At 36.8% G+C, this 22,104-nt stretch overlaps 1 protein-coding gene across 1 annotated transcript in view; it reads left to right on the top strand.

Moving 5' to 3' along the window:
* CTDSPL2 (CTD small phosphatase like 2) overlaps positions 1-22,104 on the top strand; it is a 94,998-nt gene that overhangs the window by 67,514 nt on the left and 5,380 nt on the right. The window contains exons 6-11 of the mRNA XM_080671588.1: positions 112-190; positions 475-586; positions 5,258-5,344; positions 15,125-15,187; positions 15,293-15,372; positions 18,153-18,279. Of these exons, the coding sequence (XP_080527714.1) occupies positions 112-190; positions 475-586; positions 5,258-5,344; positions 15,125-15,187; positions 15,293-15,372; positions 18,153-18,279 (548 nt within the window). The remainder of the gene's footprint in view (positions 1-111; positions 191-474; positions 587-5,257; positions 5,345-15,124; positions 15,188-15,292; positions 15,373-18,152; positions 18,280-22,104) is intronic.

Here is a 22,104-nt window from a genome sequence, read left to right as displayed (position 1 = left end):
CTAAAATACACAGGGCTTCAGGAAGATCTTACATAAAAGCAGTAAAATGTATACTTCATGGCAACATTAAGTGAGTAAAAGTAACATTTTATTTTTCATTTTATTAAATAGCACCAATAACTCCAGATAGTGGTTATTCAGCAGCCCATGCAGAAGCCACTTATGAAGAAGACTGGGAAGTGTTTGACCCGTGAGTTGTTTTCTTTTTCCTTCCTTCTTAGCACAATGAAAATCTATGTGTGGAGAGGTAGCTGGGTGGTGTATTGCAAAGAGCATGTAACTTATAGGTGGTAATACTTTTACTGAGTTATTCAAATACTAATTTGTATATTTTGAGTTTTATTTAGGTGTTTTACATGTTTGGTTTACTAATTTAAATATGGATTATTTAATTAAGGTGGACTGAGTTTAGTAATACGTCTTATATTTATGAAAAGTAGAAATGTTGTAATTTTCTTAAAATTTGATTTATAGCTATTATTTCATCAAACATGTTCCACCACTGACAGAAGAACAACTAAATAGGAAACCTGCTCTTCCATTGAAAACAAGAAGCACACCAGAATTCTCCCTAGTTTTAGACCTGGTAAGTATATTATTTGCAGATGTAAGAAAAATAAAGGAGTTAAATTCTCTTTTAAAATACTAGCCCCAAGCACCAAAAAGAATATTAGGTGACTAAATAGCCTTACACATTTGCTATGAACCTGTTTTAGGTGTTCTGAAATGTTTTTGTTTTTTTATTGTTGAGAGTATTACTGATGTCCCCCATTTTTCCCTCTTGGCTCCCGCCCCAACCCAGGCCTTCACTGCACTTTTTGTCTTTGTCCTTGGGCTCTGCATATAAGTTCTTTGGTTATTCTCTTCCTGAACCCCCTCCCTCACCCCCACCCTTCCTGCTGAAATGTTTTTATTATAAGCTTGGTCTAATGCTTAGGGTCCCTAGCTTGGTTGATAACTGGTACCTTTTTATTATTTATTTATTTATTTTAAAATATATTTTATTGTTTTTTACAGAGAGGAAGGGAGAGGGACAGAGAACTAGAAACATCAATGAGAGAGAAACATCGATCAGTTGCCTCCTGCACACCCCCCACTGGGGATGTGCCTGCAACCAAGGTACATGCCCTTGACCGGAATCGAACCTGGGACCCTTGGGTCCACAGGCCGACGCTCTATCCACTGAACCACACTGGCGAGGGCAACTGGTACCTTTTTAAATCTCCCAATAAAATTCTAATTTCATTTCATGCCTAGATTTCACCTTTTGGGTCAGGATTGTTTCCTTGAAATACCAAATATTATCTAGGTCTCAGTGAGTTAACCTTTGCAAGACAATACTTTTTTTTTTTTCTTGTTTTTGTGTATAATCTAATATAAAGGACTATTTATTAATACACTCTCAAAAGCATGATATCTTAATGCTAACTGATAAAACCTTTAATATGCTCTATTGGTATGATTTTAAATTTTATACTTCAGGGTACCAGAAGAGCTTTAAAAACTGGATGTCTATTATATAATATTGGAAAACATGATTATAACTTAGCCTTTGTTACTGGTACTCTGTAATTGAATATGTATTCTCATAAAGAATTTTGCATCAGGAAAAGCATATTATTTTAAACCAGAGGCCCGGTGCATGAAATTTGTGCACGGGGCGGTGTGTCCCTCAGCCCAGCCTGCACCCTCTCCAATCTGGGACCCCTTGAGGAATGTCCGACTGCCCGGTGGGATCGGCCCTAAACGGGCAGTTGGACATCCATCTCACAATCCAGGACTGCTGGCTCCCAACTGCTCGCCTGCCTGCCTTCCTGATTGCCCCTAACCGCTTCTGCCTGCCAGCCTGATCACCCCCTAACCACTCCCCTGCCAGCGGATTAATGCCTAACTGCTCTCCTGCCAGCCTATTTTCCCCTAACTGCCCTCCCCTGCAGGCCTGGTCCCCCCCAACTGCTATCCCCTGCAGGCCTGGGTCCCTCCCAACTGCCTTTCCCTGCAGGCCTGGTTGCCCCCAACTTCCCTCCTCTGCCGGCTTGGTCACCCCTAACTGCCCTCCCCTGCAGGCTTGATCACGCCCAACTGCCCTCCCTTGCAGGCCTGGTCCCTCCCAACTGCCCTCCCCTGCTGGCCATCTTGTGGTGGCCATCTTGTGTCCACATGGGGGCAGGATCTTTGACCACATGGGGGCAGCCATCTTGTGTGTTGGAGTGATGGTCAATCTTCATATTACTCTTTTATTAGATAGGATAGAGGCCTGATGCACGGGTTGGGGCCAGCTGGTTTACCCTGAAGGGTGTCCCGGATCAGGGTGGGGGTTCCCCTGGGGCGTGGGGCATCCTGGGAAAGGGGCCTGTGGTGGTTTGCAGGCTGGCCACGCCCCCTGGCGACCCAAGCGGAGGCCCTGGTATCTGGGATTTATTTATCTTCTACAATTGAAACTTTGTAGCCAGGAGCAGAGCCAAGCCTTCTGCTTGCTCCGTGGCTGCTGCCATTTTTGTTTGGATTTATGTATCTTCTGTCATTGAAACTTTGTAGCCTTGAGTGGAGGCCTAGGCCGGCAAGGGCAGGCGGAGAGCTTGGCTTCCTCCATTGCCGGGGAAACCCAAGCCTTCCCTCCTGCTCTCTATGGCCATAGCCATCTTGGTTGGGTTTATCTGCATATTCGCTCCTGATTGGCTGGTGGGCGTGGCTGGTGGGTGTGGCTTGAGTGTGGCAGAGTGATTGTTAATTTGCATATTACTCTTTTATTAGATAGGACTAGAGGCCCAGTGCATGCATTCGTGCACATTGAAAGGAAATTAATTAGAAGAAATATTTTAGAGGCCTGGAAGGGACCACAGGAGGGCTCCAGGTCATTTCCTGCCTGTCTCGCCCAGTCCTGATAAGCTGGACCCCATCAGCAAGCTAACTTACCGGACAGAGCGTTTGCCCCCTGGTGGTCAATGCACGTCATAGTGACTGGCCGAACGGTTGGACACTTAGCATATTAGGCTTTTATTATATAGGATTATATAGTATATTAGCATGTATAGTTCTGTTTTGAGAATTTAGCACCTAAGCCTTTGCCTGGCCAAAGAGATGTAAGAGAGGTATATCCAGTAGTGCTAAGTACTTAAGGTATTTATTAGAGGATAAATAGAAAGAGAAAAATTTAAAACTGATTATGGGTAGTTTAGATTTGATGTGCAAGGTAGTGGAGAAACTGAAAAAGATTTTGCTAGATTTTTATGTTAAGAATTGATAATGGCCATGTAGTTTTTAATTAAGTATGAAGAAAAATAGAAAAAGAAAGATAAGAATTGGCTAAGTTATTTTACAGAAGTGGATAAAGCAGAATGAGCAAAAGTTAGGCTATAGGTGAGGTAGTAGAATTAGTTGTGAGTCAATTGCAGGAAAGAATATCTTTTTTAAGGTGCTAAGAGAATACCTTGAAATGAGTAGGCTAGTGTGCTATTAAAAGAAAATGAGGTTTATGCAGGGGTGGGCAAACTTTTTGACTCAAGGGCCACAATGGGTTTTTTAACTGGACCGGAGGGCCGGAACAAAAGCATGGATGGAGTGTTTGTGTGAACTAATATAAATTCAAAGTAAAGGAGCGGAGGGGAGACCAAGAGAACCAGATAGAACAACCGGATCCGGCCTGCGGGCCGTAGTTTGCCCACCGCTGATCTAGAGTATATTTTGCTGTTTGCTTCCATGGAGTTTAACTTCAGGTTAAAACAAAACAAAAAAAAAGATTTCAGCTAGTAAGATGTGGAATCACAAAGTATGAACATTTGTGTTTCATTTTAATTCATCTTAAATGCATTGAAAATTTTGGGGTATAGTTATTAACAGTTCTACTTATTTTTTGAAGTGTTGTCACTGTAGAAGGAAGCCTTATTTTTTTTAATCATTCAGGATTTGAGAAATATTAATATTTGCCCATATCTTAGATCGAATGATCGTTGCCTTTTTCTTTTAATGAGAAAACAGGGCTTGGTAATGAAAGATGGCAAGTCTTCATTGATTTAGTCAGACAAATGGTTATGTCTGAAACATTCAACAGGTACTAAAACATTCATTTTAAAAAATGAAATTCTTTTTTTTAAATATACTTTTATTGATTTCAGAGAGGAAGGAAGAGGGAGAGAGAGATAGAAACATCAATGATGAGAGAGAGTCATTGATCGGCTGCCTCCTGCACGACCCCACTGGGGATCGAGCCCACAACCCGGGCATGTGCCCCTGACAGGAATCAAACCTGGGACCCTTCAGTCCGCAGGCCAACGCTCTATCCACTGAGCCAAACCGGGTATGCCTAAAAATGCAATTCTTTATAAAAGTTTTAAAGATAAGGAGCTATATGAATAGAATATATCTATTTTTGGAAGATATGTAATAGATTCTAAACTTCCATTTGTTGTTTTTAAAAGCAGTATATATGTGGTTTAGTTAACAATAAGTTGGAACTCAAAACAGTGGTTCTCAAACTGTGACATGCATTAGAATCACCTGAAGGGCCTTTTTTTAAAATATGTTTTTATTGGGGTTGGTTTTTTTTTTAAGAGAGAGGGTAAGGAGGGCTAGAGAGATAAAAACATCAATAAGAGAGAAACATCGATCATCTGCCTCCTGCTCGCCCCCTACTGCGGATTGAGCCTGCAACCTGGGCATGTGCCCTGACTGGGAATGGAACCAGTGCAGTGACCTCTTGGTTCATGGGTCCAGCACTCAACACTGGCTGGGCTGAAGGGCTTTTTAAGCAGACTATTGAGCTCCTCTCTTCACCCCTTGCTGAGTTTCTGAATTATCAGAAGTGGAGCGGAGAATTTTTATTTCTAACTGGTTCCTAGGTGATGCTGCTTGCTGGTCCAGAGACCACACCAGAGAAACTGGGATTTGGAATGGGTAGCTCAGTTGGTTCGAGTGTCATCCCAATACACCAAGGTTGCAGGGTTCAAGCCTCAGTCAGGGCACATATAAGAAGCAAGCAATAAATGCTTAAATACGTAGAACAACAAAAATCAGTGTTTCTCTTCTACCCTACCTTCCTGCCTCTCTCAAATTAGTAAATTAAAACAAAAAAATTTCAATAAAAAAAAGAAAAATTCTATCCACATTGCTATGTTACACACAGTAATGTATGGTGAATATAAAATTCCATATTTGAATGGGTGCTTGAATAGATGTTTTTTGAGATCATGAACATATAAAATTATTGGAAATTTCTTTTAATATCTTGGTTCATTCAATATATGTTTTTTATTTTAAGGATGAAACACTAGTACACTGTAGTCTAAATGAGCTAGAAGATGCAGCACTTACCTTTCCAGTCCTTTTCCAAGATGTCATTTATCAGGTAATTAAAAATTTTTTTTAATTTGATTCTTGGCCTGTTAGATTAACATTCTGAACTAAGAAATTTTTTATAAATTCTTTTTTGGTGAAGTTTAATGTGGTTTTCTATTAGATTTCATCAGTACTTCAATGATTTGTTAATACAGAGTAGAATCATACTAAATAATTACATAAAACAACATTAATTTGTTGCCACAAATATGTGAACTTTTTTACCAAGTGATCTCTGCTAGTTTTATAATGTATTTGCCAGCAGGTGGAGGCAGGAGCACTGACATCATAGATCCCTAAGAAGAACTTGCCAGGTTAATACCTGGTATGTTTTTCTCCCCTCCAAAATCCAAATGATATAAAGAAAACTTATTCCTTGTTGGTCATTTTTATTTCCATTTGTAGCAATTTGGTCTGTAGATTGCATTTTGGTTGACCTACTTTATAATCACAAAATTCCAGGATATTCTTCTAGTTATTACTTTGCTTAAAAAATTTAGGTATAAGCATTTCTCTCTCATCTGTGTTGTTGAACAGGTAACAGTACAAAATACTGTGAATTACATTTTATGTGTGTTTGTCATAGTTTTTACATTATGTTTGAGATTTTCCTAACATAAAATTTGAGTGAATATACTTTGAAAATTGCTAGGAAAGTGCCTTTCTGTGGTGGCAGTTGTTATTTAATTAGTATTACCTTCATACATACCTGTTGTTGAATGATTGGGAAAAGGTCAAAATGTTGTTGTTTGTCAGGAGGTAGCCAACATAAGGATTAACTAAATAAAGCCACAAAATGTTGACTATGAAGATAATGAAAAGGTGTTTTATGATTGTTTATTTGCTTTTAAAAGGCAGTTAGAACTTGGGTTTAGTTTTCAATATCAGAATTAAATAGAAGTTTGTGGTTCAGTCTACTTTACCTACTTTATCTTGTAATGAGTTATAAGAAGATTTATTTTAGCAGTTATTGTCAGTTCTAGTTTAACCTAGAAAGGTATTGTAGGTATGGTCATATCTGAGTACTATATTCATTTCCCTTTTATGGAAACTGATTTTAGTTCTGATATATGATCATAGGATGAGCAAAATATACATACAAATAGGGGATTTATTCCTTTGTAACAGTATTATTTGGCTTAAGGTAAATCTTTTTCTTAATAAGGCATTTTCTGCCGTAGGTTGTTCTTGTTTAGTGCACTTTAAGGGCAGGAGTCTTTTGGAAAATAAACGTAGTATAGAAATATTTTAGTTCTCTCTTTTTAGTTGGTACCTTTGTTTTTTTTGTTCAAAATTGCACTTAAAAACACTGGCTTTCGGGCTTTGAATTTGGAAAATAAAGCTGTTACTTAAAAATAATATTTTGAGATGACTTTCTTAAGCTTTCAGATTTGGAGTTTATTTCTTGAAGATGGTTTTGATCTGTTTATGTAATTTTTAATAGTGAAATAAGAAACTTGGAAAGTAGGAGAGTTTGATTCTTCCCCTTCATGAGCATTTCTTTCCAGTGTGACCGTAAAATTGAATTTTTCTTACTACTTTGACCATTTCTGCTTCATTTCTCTCTTTTATAAATTTCTTGTTATTTTCATGTGGATCTGGATAGTTGTCTTATTTTGAATAAAAGGCTTCCTAACAGTGCATATAACTAATAAAAATCCTATATGTACTGTATACCTCCGTTGCATTCAAAGAACTCTTTTTATTATATATTATGAGTTACACTTTCTAAAACTGAAAAATAAATGGTATGCCTAAATCAGGAGCAATAAAATGGTAGTTTGAATTTATAAGTTATAGAGATTATTGCAATTTAATATTATGATTTAGTTACTACATCATATACAGAGTTTAGTTCCCTTTCAGTAAATTTTTGAGGATGTCCATAGTTAATATTGGGTACATTTCTTTGGATTTCTGGTTTTGGCGTGGCTATTCTGTCTGCTTTTAAAAAAATAACTTGAAGAAATCTTGGGTTAGAGTTCCCCCAGTTTTCAGACCAGCAAGCTCCCTTTAAACAGGGAATGATGTCTTTTAAACTTTCAGTGGTGTTGTCTCCATCTACTGGCAAAGAAGAAATATACACAAGGGTCTGAGATGATCTAAGAGATTTTGGAGAAACCACATTATTAGGTAAGATGTAACTTACGTATTTAACCACTACAATATAATGTGGCCCACTTAAAGGTAGAAACCTGTAAAATACTGTATATACTCTTTTAAAAAGTAATGTATTGAGGTGAAATTCACAACATAAAGTTAACTTTTTAAGTTAACAGTTCTGTGGCATTTATTTACGTACTCTTAATATGTTAGTTTCCATAGCATTTATGTATATATACTCTTAAAAATAAAAGGGTAAAGTTAAGATAGGATCAATTTCTTTCTCTGAATCAAAACCAGATAATGTCCTCTAGGGACTTATTTTACTTTTACTTTCTTTTTGTGATAAGTTCATTATGGTTCGTTACCCAATTTTACTTCCACTTGTTATTTCTCTTTCATTCAAAACAGTGTAAATTGTCTTACACGTGTTTCCATGATTGTCTATATCAGGGGTTGGCAAACATTTTCCTATAAAGGGCCATTTGTTAATATTTTAGGTTTTACAGTCTCTATTGCAACTGCTTTTTCTGCCATTGTAGCATGAAAGTAGTCATAGACAGTACATAATTGTTAAGTATGGCTGTGTACAAAACAAAGCTTTGTTTATAAAAATAAATGACACTTTGGATTTGGCCCACAGGCTATAGCTTGCTGACCTGTGGTCTAATAATTGAGAGTATATACAGTAAATTTACACATTCAGATTCTTTCTAAGTGGCAATAGGCAATCAAATGTTCATCGGAATTCTTGTTAATATTTAGAGAAATTTAAAATTATATCCATTCTAATCTGGTTGTGGACTTTCTTAGGTTTTTTTCAGTTGTAAGTTTGAGGGGAAATTTAAGGTGGCCACTACTCACATTTAAAGATTGCCTAACTTCATGATTTACAATCTTCTTTTGATTGATAAGTAGGACTCAAGTTCATTATTTTAAGTCTTAGAATTTACTAGCAGGTAGATTATTCAAATCCCAATTTACTACCTTGAGTATACTTGACATCCATTTTTAGGGGATAAAAAAATACCTAAAAATTTCAACTCAAAATTTGATGTATGCTACTACTGACACTATATGGATAGACAGATTACGGTTTGTGTATATGGAGAAAAAGTAATTCTAAAGAAGAACTGAATTTTTTTTTAGTGAGGTTATGGTACTCACAAAGGCAAAGTTTATAGATTTTTCTTTCAATGGGTCTAACCCCCTTCTTAAATTGGTACTTTTGCCGTAAATTGTTTTACAGTTAGTTATTGGGATAATATTTATTTATAGAATGGTACAAATGCATTTGATATCTGGAGAACAAGTGCATGATCAGTTCCAATGCACATGTTTAATCTTTCTATTTAGTTTATATTGACACATTATCAGGAAATCCATCTCGTGGTGTTACTCAGTTAAGAGGTCTCCACTGTATTTAGTTTCTGTTCCTGCAGATCCACCAATTCAAGACTCTAGGTCATCTCACTCCCTCTTCCATCCAGAAGATGACTTCTATCCACAAGCAGGACTGAATCAAAAGACAGATTTTTCACTTAGCTCTTGAGCTGAACCACCTCCTCAATGACCTTCCTCTGTCTCCATCAAGAACTGGAGTTCAGTTTTTTGAAGATGTAATAGAGCTACTCAGCCCAAACGTGGCTTATTGAAGACAAAAAGAAGATGCCTCATATGTTTCACCACAGTGCAGCCAAACGTAACTGTGTTGTCCAACTCCTCATTCTGTAAAGTATGGCAGGGGCATCTAATTTTTTATTCTGTTCACCTGTAAGACTTTAGCCAGTCAGTGGCTTTCTGAAGATCAGTAAAATCAACAAACTTTGGGTCAGCTGTCCAGAAATCAGATTGTGGTAAGCACTCAAGGAGAGATAGGATCCTTTAGGGAGCTACTTGCTAAAGGATACTTTATTAGTAGAGATTTTTATGGGGAAAGTTGGGGGGAGAAGTGGGTGGGAAATCCCATGTTTAGCAAAGATCAGCCTCTTCACCATTATTATAGTTTGTTTTCTTGGGGACTTTTACAGCCTAGGATAATTTTCATAAGGACCTCGAATATCTTATACCACGAACAAGAGGCTTCTATCCCTTCTATAGTCTTTCCTAGGAAAGTCAGCATTATTTTTGGTTCATGAAGAAAACAATCATTTAGATGGAGGATTTTGTAGTAAATACCTAATCAAGTTTTTCCTTCTCTCAAGCTCTGACTTAAATTGACAGTAACCAAGAGGCATTTTGTTTTGACCTTCATAAAGCATAATTTTGTTGTACAAAAGTAGTATATATATTTGTGTCTTAAACATTGGAGTCATGGACACTTAATATTGAGGATAATATTTTAGCTGGTCTGGAAAAATATTTTGAAAATTAATTGTAGGTAAATCTTAAAAACAATGTTAAGTAACTATCCTATTCTTATTAGTAAGTATAGTTAGTCATTGGCACTCTTTTTTATCATAATTATTCATTATTAATTTTTAGGTTAATAAAGGAACAATATAGCTGAAACTTACAGTTATCTACTTCTCAAAGATAAAATGTATTTTCTGGGGAACTCTGTTCTTTATAAATGTATCTTAAAATTAGAAGCAGTTCATTAAAAAATACATGGGAAGTTCTTGCTCAACTAGCTGAAAATGTTCTGTAAATTCAGGAGAGGTGACAATTGATTACTAAGCATATTAAGTGAAGGCTTCAAAGTTTAGAATTTGTTTTTAAAGGCGACATTTTTATTTTACTACAAAGGCCATTTTTGCTTCTAAATTGACTATTCTTTATTTTAATATAAGCACATTAGTATTTTATATATATACACATAATGTCTGCTTTTACTTGAAAAATTTTCTTTGTTGCTAACTTTTACTTGAATGTATCAAGCTTCATTTTATCCCATTTGGACTCTATAAGAAAATTCCTTTTTAAATTTATTTCTACTTAATTCAGTATAAGGTTTGCAGAAGCTTTTAGTTTAGGGATTGTTTAAAATTGTTTTTATTTTTATTGGTTGTGATGTTTTAGTATTTCCCTACTCATCCCCTGATTGATCTATCTACAAATACTGTCCTCACCAGCCATCTAACTCTTATTGGAACTGTGTGAAAAAATGACTGTGAAATCACCCAGTGGCTTATAAAGTTGAAGCCTCCGCAGGGCTTACCTGAGCACAACCCTCTTTCAGTGGAGAAGGTTGGAGTTTTGTGTCTATTCTCTGGTGTTGAGGTTAAGAAAATGTTAAGCAAGTTGAATAGTTAAGCTATCAACTGATGCAATTCATTATTGCTGTCCCTCTTCTAAAAATACAGCTTGTAGCCATGGGCTTTCTCTTTTAATTAAGGATGCCCAATTCTGTCCCATAGAATCATTCCAGCTGTTTTCCTTACGATCTACTACTTTTAAATAGTAAGATGGATAGTAGTAATAGCTATTGGTAGTTTCAATGTGCCAGGCACTGTTCCGTTCCAGGTGCTTTACGTGCATTAATTTATTTAATCTTCACAACCCTATGAAATAGGCACTATTATACCCATTTTATAGATGAGAAAACTGAGGTATACAGAAGGGTTAGATCTATGGTATCTTGATGTTTCACTTATTCGTACCATCTCATTCTTTACATTCCCCAGCGTTGTTAGTTTTCTTTTGTTGTTGTTTTGTTATTTTTTGTTAGGTTTTTACTGCTTTAAATTCTTTCTGCTGATGAAATAAATAGCATTCACAAATTATTTTTTAATTTAAAGATGCCATACTTTTAAGTGAGTTCCATTGAATTTATCCCTTTTTTTTTTTTTTTTGCCTACAACAGTGTAGTGATAAGTTCTAAAGATGTTTCACTTCAGATATGTTAAGGTCATATTATCTGTGTACTTAAAACCATTTAGAAATATTATTACAAAAAAGATTTACATGTAAGAAGTTTTGTTTTTTGCAATCACTTGCCAACAAATCGAAACTGCTTATCTTTGGGTGTTTTATTTCCTTTTTTGGTCATGCTATGAAAGTTATCTATGATAATAGATAAAAAGTTTAGTAAACAAGCAGTCAGAAATTATTCAGTATATATAATTTAACATTGCATACTTAGACATTAATTTATTTTTAGACAAAAGTTTATCACACAATACTTATAATCAGTTTACATCTAGAGTGCTGTTTTAATGACTGCTCTTATTAAATTTAGTTCTATTAACCATTTATGGCCTATTAGTACCATCTATACACACACTTATAAAACATTCTCATTGTCTTCATGCCAAAGAAAGTACAGGCTGACTGTCAGTTTTTGTTTATCTCAAGTTTTGTTAATGTAATGTTATTTTTTTGTTAAATATTTATCACTTTTTAATATAAAATTTAAATTTTGGTAAAATCAGTCCCAATATCACTGTTTTGCTGGTATTATTATAATAATAATAGATTTTATTTTAAAACTTGAGTAATGAACATACAAATGCCTGTTTTGGGTAATAAGTCTTATTGAAGACATATCTGGGGATTCTTATATAATTATTATTTCTTATAGCATTATACATTATTTTCAAACTATTAACATTTCAAAATATATTTGGTTTACTGGTAGAAGATTAACACTATTTGTAATGTAGCTAGAATATGTCTTCAATAAGACTTATTACCCAAAATAGGCATTTATGAACATGTTCAGACTAAAATGAGACTTTTGGCCTAGTCTTAAATTTGGGAGATGACATGCTTTTGAAGAGTTGCAAGTTTGAAAGGATGGTTGTTGAAATACTAAGTAGAGAAAGAATGTAGAAAATAGGAAGTAGGCAGCTCAGGACATGAATCTTTGTTATTTAGGAGAAGAAAATAGTTAAGCATCTGTGGAATAGATTTTGAAGCATGCCTTTGTGTGCATCTGTATGTTAATGTATCTCTGTGCCCTAACACAGTGATTGATTATAGTCTCGTTATACATACTCTACAATTGTTTTTTATTTGTTTCCTACTGGACAGTACTTGGCCCTCTATATATTTCTGCTTTTATATATGCATCCAAATGACTTGGATCCTGCTGGCCCTATATCTCTATTTCTATTTTTCATTCTGAGATTTTGCCTTTGCAGCAGATGGCAGAACCCCATGTTGTTCCAATCCTACCCCCTGCTCACTGTAACTTTGTACCTTTCTCATATTCTTGTTTTTTTTCACTAACCACTTCAGTTTCTGCTTATGTCTTTTAATCCTGAAATACCTCTGTTCAAATGGTGATTTTGTTCTCAGGGTAGGAACTTTTACAGTCAACAGTTACTATATTTTACTATGGTAAGGAAACACCCTAGCAATATATTCCCCCATCTTTAGTGCCACCTTTTATCCTCAGTAAGCACCTTTTGAAAGTAATATATTTAAGATTCATTTTATATTTAAATATAGTCAAAATAGTTGAATGCATAATGAAGTTACAGTTTTGATCTAATCTGGAATTCACTGTATAAGAAGTTGGAAAATGTCACTTTTGTAGAGTGTTCCACTTTTTATGCTTGTACAATATTAAGTAGAAGTATTCCTCTAAAATGATGTGTGTTTGTGTTTAGAGAAAACATCCCAAATTACAGAGGCCCTGCTTATCTTAGTTTACAATATGTAGAGCAAGTGATAACGGGTATTGAGAACAGTTATACATATGTAAAAAAGAAATATTTTTTTGTTATTAAGTGCATGTGATAAAAACTTCAACAACTAACAGAAAGCTCTGATATTTCATGGTTTATCATCCTCCTCGAGATGAAGTAATTACCACAAAAAAAAACTAATTGATTTTTTTTTCTTAACCATTATAAATCTGTTTTGAAAACACCCATAGTTAATAAAAAATGATTTGTTAGTTAAGGTAGTAATATATCTAAAATCTGTCCGTTACTTGGATTACCAAACAAGTAAGGTGAGTGGTTTTCAACCAAGGCCACAAACTATACTAACTGTTTCGAGATGAAAAATGTTAAAATTAATTAGCAACTCTAATTAAAGTTTTGTAACTCATCCTAAATTATAGTGATTGGATACTGAGGATTTGGTTATTTTTATTTGCTAGGGGTAGGAGTACTTGGCTTACTTTGTTTTTGGCTAGTCAATAAATTGAGATAAAATGCTTAATGGGATTAAAAACAAGTACATCTTTATCATTCTAGTCTGGGGGTGGGGTCAGATGATATTAGCATATTAATGTTCAAAATTTGTCTTACATGAATGATCAAGTTGTTGAAAAAATTTATAATTGTCCTTATGTAGTCATGTAAATTTGCCTGTGTTTTTTCTATATTGCTTAACTTCAGGCAGTTCTATTTCATTTACTCAACCAGTTTTTATCAAGTACTATATATTTGGCATTGTTTTATACCCTTTGGGCATTGGAAATTACAAAGATTGGTAGTACATAGTCCCTAACTCCAAGAATCCTTTGCATGATTTCACTGTTCTGCCCCTAAAATATTCCTAGAACTAGATTTTTAATTTGTTGCCACCACAGTTTTTTGTTGTGTTTTTTAAAATCTGAATCCAAGGATTCTGGTAGATGTTCTGCAAATGTTTGTTCATGGTATTCGAGGTTAATAATCACCTTTGAGTGGAGTACAAAATTTTCTTTTTATAAAATTTTGTCACAAAATGAATACAATTAAAAGGAGTCAGAATCTTTTGTAAATCAGTTTTAGTGGTTGTTTATGGTTTATATTTCTGTGCTTTTTAAATATTGGAGTATATTACAAGAGCGACATTAAATGTAGGCAAGAAGATAGGCACAGAGAAATAAGGCAGTTCTTTGGGTGCTGTAGTCTTTCCTGATAGTGCCAATAGGTTTTGACAACTTGTAATTGACTTCATAGTTTTATCTCAAGTAGTCAAGTAGTACTAATTTAGATGCCACATCTGAATCAGTAAATGTTGAAAAACAAACTTGATTTCTGAAAATATTCCAATTATTTAAACCTACCAATCCAAACATCACTTTCTTTTTTTATGTATATGTATTTTTATTGATTTCAGACAGAGGAAGGGAGAGGGAGAGAGAGATAGAAACATCAATGATGAGAGAGAATCATTGATCGGCTGCCTCCTGCATGTCCCTCACTGGGGATCGAGCCTGCAACCTGGGCATGTGCCCGACCAGGAATCGAACTGTGACCTTCCTGGTCCATAGGTCGACACTCAACCACTGAGCCAGGCCAAACATCTCTTTCTTGAACATTATTTACCTTAATAGAAAATTGAAGTAAAGCTATTCTTAGCAGGTGATTGTTGAGAAGAAATTCTGAGTAATTATTGAGGAAGGTCATTGAGACAGGTCAGCTAGAGATGGACACGCAGCCTGCCTAATAATTGGATGGATGCTACCTGGCTGGAAGATGGAGCTGATTGGTGGATCATAATCTCAGAGGGAAACGTTTCATTTGTAGTCTAAATGTTTATTAAAAATTATATTCCATGAAGTACTCTTGTATGCTGGTATTTAACTACTAAAGAGTGAAATGATCAATGATTATTACTCTGCCAAAAGATTGTTTTTAAGTGATTTTTGGAATGTGAAATATATTTTGAGTGGTAGTAAACTTTATTTCTTTAAAATATGAACTTTATAATATATCTAGAGTTAGAATACAACATATCTTATAAATAAGCTTGTTGTATTTTATGTGTTTATTTGCTGAAGCCAATCTTTGTATTTCTTCAGGTTTATGTGAGATTAAGGCCATTCTTCAGGGAATTCTTGGAACGAATGTCTCAGATGTATGAGGTAAACATGCATGAGCTGAACTGCATAAATATTTTTATTTTATTCAACATAGTACCCATATTTAGATCATGTATAATGATTACTTCTTTTCCCCTGAATTTATAGATCATTCTTTTTACTGCTTCTAAGAAGGTGTATGCAGACAAGTTACTGAACATACTAGACCCTAAAAAGCAACTGGTCAGGTAAATTTAATTAAGAAATAGTGGAAATGTCTGTCACACTGATCTATGAAATGACTATGATCATATTTAACTTTCATGGCCATTTTAAGTTGGCTAGATATATAGAGATTTGTCTGTTGAATGGTGAAAATAAATGAATTTTTTAAACCCTCAACTCTTAAAGAGTTCCTAATGCTATAACTCCAGACAGACGTTCTTTAAAAGGATACAAAGATCAAATGTTTTATTTATTGTTACATCTGTATCCTTACTTCTTTTGGGATTGGGGGAGGGGAGTAGGTGGAATTTTTCCACTGTGTGCATGATGTTTTCATTTCCTTTATGTTTCTGATATAATGCATGTTATGGCACCTTTTTAATGGCATAGAGAAATAAAAGTTAATTTTAACAGAAAGGATTAAATTAAACTCTCTTGCTTTTTTTAAGAGCAAATTTATCTTCCATGGAAAGAAAATGTTACATGAATCTAATTGGGAATTGCAGTTGGCTTAGTCATTCAGGTTATTCCCTGTGTATGTATCCTGAGCCAGCAGATACAGTGTGTTCCTGGTTAGGTGGATTGCCTTGGGTAATTTTAAAACAGTTTGAAAATTAGTTAAACTGAGATATTAAGACTAAGCAGTCTTGTTGCATCCTATAAAATGCGAGTTAATCTTTGAGTTTTTGACCAAGAGCTGAGAGTGATGCCACAAAAGGCTTATAACAGCCTTAATAGCTGGCTATTTATTTTCTTGAATGCTTTCTCCCATATTGTCTTAGTGGAAAATCCTAAGCTTATCTAAAGATTAAAATGTGTCCTTATAGTTAGTTTTATTTTTATCTTTAATATAAGCAAGCTTTAGACATACAAAATAGAAAATGTATTTTTTATTCATAAAAGTATATTATAATTTAGGTTCATTTTACCCAACTTCAACAAAAGTATACAAATGATTTTGCTTTGATCATTCATTCTGAAGATTTCTATTTAGTCCCTCCAGTGTTCCAGGGAACAGTGGTGAGCCACACAAGCCCTTCCCCTCTTGGAGCTTTAATTTTACTGGAGGACAAATTGTACTCATGCAATTATAATGTTACAAAGTAGCACCCCTCTTTTAAGTTAGTTTTCCAAAATCTTCACATTTAGGGGTTTAAATTTATTTTATCTTGTTACAATTTGAAAAACAGGAAAACCTTTTTGAACAATATATTGAATTCATTAGAATGCTATAGGGAATTATCTATGTTGGTGACAAGGTAAACTCAAATTCCTATGACCTCTCAATCCAGTAAGTCCAAATGCAAATTTGATGATTAGCAAAAAAAAACAAACACAAAAACAGTTTCTTTCTAAAACTGCAGATGTATGCTATTGACTCTCAGATTTTTGAATACTGGAGAGGCTTCAGTTTAATTTAAAGTAACTGTTAGTATCCATGTACATATTCAGTTGTCTCCTGACTTGGGTGAGCTTGCTGCTCTTGGGGAAAAAAGCATCAGTACTGACTTGCATGTACATGCTCTATCTGCCTCTCCAATTGCCTCATATATAAATGTTCATGCAAATAAAATTACTTAAATCCTTTTATTTAACCCATTTTTTCAAAGTAGGACTGTCTTTAAGCCTTTTAGAGATAGATGATAATTTAATTAAAAGCACTCTTTATAATGGGGAAAGAATTATTTATACTACATTTTGTCTGGCTGTAAAATTCTTAACTCTTTGCTATTACCACTGACAGTGATATTTTTAAGGTTGAGTTTTGTTTGGGAGGGGTGGTGTTGTTAGAACTATGACAGATTTTGTTGGTAGAAATTGCCCCTTTCTTAAAATTGCATGATTAAAAATACAGGTATGAATGAGTAAGCCTTAGCTTTTGAAAAATTGTTTAGTGGGATTAAGACACAAAGAAAGCAAACTATCAAATTATTATACAGGATTAATATTTTTTAGTTCGGAATGAAGATTATATAATTATTACAGTACCTAAGTATTATAAAACCTTTAATAGCTTTGTTAAGTTATACAGAATTGTTCAACTTAGTATCTATCATTAGTGAAACATCAGTTTACATGTTATACTTAAATCTAAATTCATCATTTCATTCAATCCTTGTTTTTTCAAATGACATACACACACACTAAATTGAAAAATGAGTGGGAAAAAGTTGAAATGATGGAATGTTTTGACCACCTTTTCTCAAAAACTATAAGGAAAACTAAAAACATATTTTTAAAATGCAAACACAGAAACATTCCTTCTTATATTTTCTATTCTGGCATGTACAGGGGTAGGGAGGCTGTGTGGTCTTCTGGTTAGAGCAAAGGACTGGGAGCCAGGACGATTCTGGGTTCCATTGCGGGGCTAACCACTGACTTACTGTGTGACCTTGGGCAAGTCACTTGACCTCCTTGTGCCTCAGTCAACCATCTGGAATATTGGTTTAAAAGCCAGGACCTCGCTGACAACCAGATGCTGCATCTGAACTGAGCTTTCTGGGTAAATAAATTACAAAAACAATTTACAGAGTTTTTAATCCCTCTTTATTTAATATAACATTTTGGGATAAACCATTTAAGACATGGTAATATTTGGTTGTAAGTTTTCAGTAGTTGCTAAGAATTTTTATAGTAAAGCTATAGCCCGAAGCTTAGGTCCACATTTGTATATGAATTTCCTTTGTGACAATAAGGCATAACGTGTAAAGCCTATGGTATGTGTGTGTATATGTTTAGTATATGTTATACTTTTTAGAGGATGCTTTTTTTTTAGTTAATTTGTTTTTATTTTTATGTTTAGGCACCGACTTTTTCGTGAACATTGTGTTTGTGTACAAGGAAACTATATAAAGGACTTAAATATCCTTGGAAGAGATCTTTCAAAAACTATAATAATTGACAACTCACCACAAGCCTTTGCATATCAGGTAGGAAGAGGGTTGCTAAGCAAATTCAGAATGGAAAAAAAGTCACAATGAGGACAAATGCTGCCAAACAATATGATGGGAAAACAGAATTTTCACTGGAGGAATTTCCCTGTGTAGTGTCACATTTATAATTAGAAATGCCAAATTGGCATACTCCTTGTGGAAAAGTTTCTTTTAAATTGAGTACAATATAGCCCTAGCTGGTTTGGCTCAGTGGATAGAGCGTCAGCCTGAGGACTGAAGGATCCCAGGTTCAGTTCCGGTCAAGGTCACGTGCCTGGGTTGCAGGCTTGATCCCCAGTAGGGGACGTGCAGGAGGTAGCTAATAAATGATTCTCTCTCATCATTGATGTTTCTATCTCTCTTTCCCTCTCCCTTACTCTCTGAAATCAATAAAAATATATTTTTTAAAAAGATAAAGTACAACATTAATAAAAATCTGAGTAGTAAATGTGAACAAGAAGGGACAATAAGATAAACATTTAATAGCATTCTAATGAGTTGTTACATCAGTAATTTAATTATAAACATGTTTGAGAATTACAAATAGCTTAACCATCTTCCTCTGGTCCATTTTTGACATTTTTAATATTTTTGTGGACTATTTTGTCAGTATATTTGTACCCTCTGTTAATGATTCTTTGAAATATAACTTTGACTACAGATAAGCCGCCCTTGCAAGATATACATTGTACATTATGAATATCTTCCTGTGATCTGTTTGAGATTTCCTTCACAATAAATAGGTGCAGAATGGGGATGACGGAAAGTGGGTTGGGTATAGATAAAACAAGATTTGCCTTTAACTTGTGTTTTAAATTTCCATTAAAGAAAAGGCCAGGTAAACTGCATATGGTATTGAAATATGTTCAGTTTAGGTCACTACTTTTATTTGCTTGCATTTTGAAATGTTTTTAAGAATTTTTTCTTAGTTCCTAGATAAAATAATTTCCATTATCCTCGATCTCAAATACAGTCCTATATAATAAAAGGCTAATATGCAAATTGACCAAATAGGGGAATGACTGGTTGCTATGATGTGCACTGATCACTAGGGGGAGTACTGCTCAGCCAGAAGCCCTGAGCTGAGTTCATGACTGGCAAGCGCAGCGGGAGCCTCTCCCACCTCCACGGCAGCGCTAAGGGTGTCCAATAGACAGCTTAGGCCCGCTGGGGAGCAGGCCTAAGCTGTTAGACATCCCCCGAGGGCTCCAGAAATGCAAGAGGGTGCAGGCAGGGCTGAGGGGACCCCCCACCCAAGTGCACAAATTTTGTGCACCGAGCCTCTAGTGTTCTGTATAAATGTTTATAGACTATAAATGTTTATCCCAGAGATAATAATAAAAGCCTAATATGCTAATTAGACCACATGTCCTTCCAGACAAAGCTGGGGCTGCGAGGGAAGCCCAGGTCCCGGGTGCCAGAGGGAAGCCAGTGCTAGCAGCCGGGGGAAGGCCTACTCTTACATGAATTTCGTGCATCAGTCCTCTAGTCCTATCTAATAAAAGTAATACGCAAATTGACCGTACCTCTGCTATACCCATAAGCGACGCCCACCAGCCAATCAGGAGGGAATATGCAAATAAACCCAACCAAGATGGCTGCAGCCACAGAGAGCAGGAGGGAGGCTTGGGTTTCCCTGGCAATGGAGGAAGCCAAGCTTTCCGTCTGCCCTTGCCGGCCCAGGCCTCCTCCACTCAATGCTACAAAGTTTCAATTATAGAAGATAAATCCCAACAGAAATGGCGGCAGCCACGGAGCTGAAGAGAGCAGGAGGCTAGAGTTGCCCCCAGAGATGGAGGAAGCCAAGCTTCTGCAGCCCTGGCCTGTTTTGGCCTCCGCTTAAGGCTACGAAGTTTCAATTATAGAAGATACATAAATCCCAACAGAAATGGCTGCCGCCACGGAGCGAGCAGAAGGCTTGGCTCCACTCCAGGCTACAAAGTTTCAATTATAGAAGATAAATAAATCCCAGATCCCAGGGCCTCTGCTTGGGTCGCCGGCCGGGGGGGGGGGGGGGGGGGCGTGGCCAGCTGGCAAACCACCACAGGCCCCTCGCCCAGGCTGCCCCACACCCCAAAGGAACCCCCACCCTGATCGGGGACACCCTTCAGGGCAAACCAGCTGGCCCCCACCCATGCACCAGGCCTCTATCCTATCTAATAAAAGTAATATGCAGATTGACCATCACTCCAACACACAAGATGGCCAGCAGGGGAGGGCAGTTGGGAGGAACCAGGCCTGCAAGGGAGGGCAGTTGTGGGTGATCAGGCCAGCAGGGGAGGGCAGTTGGGGGTGATCAAGCCTGCTGGGGAGGGCAGTTAGGGGTGACCCGGCCGGCAGAGGAGGGAAGTTGGGGGTGACTGGGTCTGCAGGGAAGGGCAGTTGGGGGGGACCCAGGCCTGCAGGTGAGAGCATTTGGGGGGTACCAGGCCTACAGGGGAGGGCAGTTAGGTGTGACCAGGCCTGCAGGGGAAGGCAGGGGCAAACAGGCTGGCAGGGGAGCAGCTAGGCATCCATCAGGCTGGCAGGGGAGTGGTTAGGGGGTGATCAGGCTGGCAGGCAGAAGCGGTTAAGGGCAATCAGGAAGGCAAGCAGGCGAGCAGTTGGGAGCCAGCAGTCCTGGATTGTGAGAGGGATGTCCAGTAGGATTGGGCCTAAACGGGCAGTCAGACATCCCTCGAAGGGTCCCAGATTGGAGAGGGTGCTGGCTGGGCTGAGGGACACACACCCCCGTGCACGAATTTCGTGCACCGGGCCTCTAGTATATATGTAAAAGCCTAATATGCACATTGTCCCCTCGGGAGTTCGACCGGTAGACTGGGAGTTTGCGCGCTGTGACGTGTGCTGTCCACCAGGGGGTGGCACGGAACAAAGGAAGGCCCCTGGTGAAATAATCCAGTCATAGAAAGATAAATATCACATGATTGCACTCATGTGGGATATAATGATCAACATAATTTGATGAACAAGAATAGATCCAGAGACAAATGGTAGGGGAGGGGGGATTAGAGAGCAACCAAAGGACTTCTGTGCATGCATATTAGCACAACCTATGGACACAGACACTAGGGTGGTGGGGGCTTGCCCCAGGTGGGAATGGCTGGAGGGAGGGAGTCAGTTGGGGAAAAAGGAGACTTAATGTAAAACTTTAGACAATAAAAAAATAATAAATTTTTTAAAAAAAAGAAAGGAAGGCCCCTGTTGGCAGCCCGACGGAAGGCCCCGGCTAGCAGCCAGAAGGCCCAGATCAGCCCTCATCGCCGGCCAGGCCTAGGGACCCTACCCGTGCACTAATTTTGTGCACTGGGCCTCTAGTTTACTTATAAACAAATAAGGTTTGCAGTCTTATTTTTAGACTCTTCAGTGAAATAGTTTTGAGTCAACTTTAGTTCCTGTGTTTCAGATTATCCTGCTATTTGTTGGGAATAAAACAATGAGTGGGACATGGTCCCTGTGTATAAGTATATGCTCTCTAATATTATTCTTTGTTTAGACTGGCAGTACCCCTTCATTCACAGTACCTAGCATTGACTATTAGTAACTGTTTCTTGAACGAGTAAAGGAATGTTTTTAGTTACATTAATGCAAAACTTGTTAATGGATCTTTCTTGTTCAGTTTTATATACACTAAGAAGAAATTATGCTGAAAACCCAATTGGGCTTCAGTTTTTCTTTTTTAGTTTTTTTAATCTATTGATTTTAGAGAGGGAGGGAGGAAGGGGAAGAGACAAACAGCAATTTGTTGTTCTTATTTATGCATTCATTGGTTGCTTCTTGCATGTGCCTTGTCTGGGTATCGAACCCACAACCTTGGCATGTCGG

This window comes from Plecotus auritus (genome assembly GCF_963455305.1).
Source record: "Plecotus auritus genome assembly, chromosome: 1".
NCBI classification, from domain to species: Eukaryota; Metazoa; Chordata; class Mammalia; order Chiroptera; family Vespertilionidae; genus Plecotus; species Plecotus auritus.
This window is presented reverse-complemented; position numbering and strand designations above follow the sequence as displayed.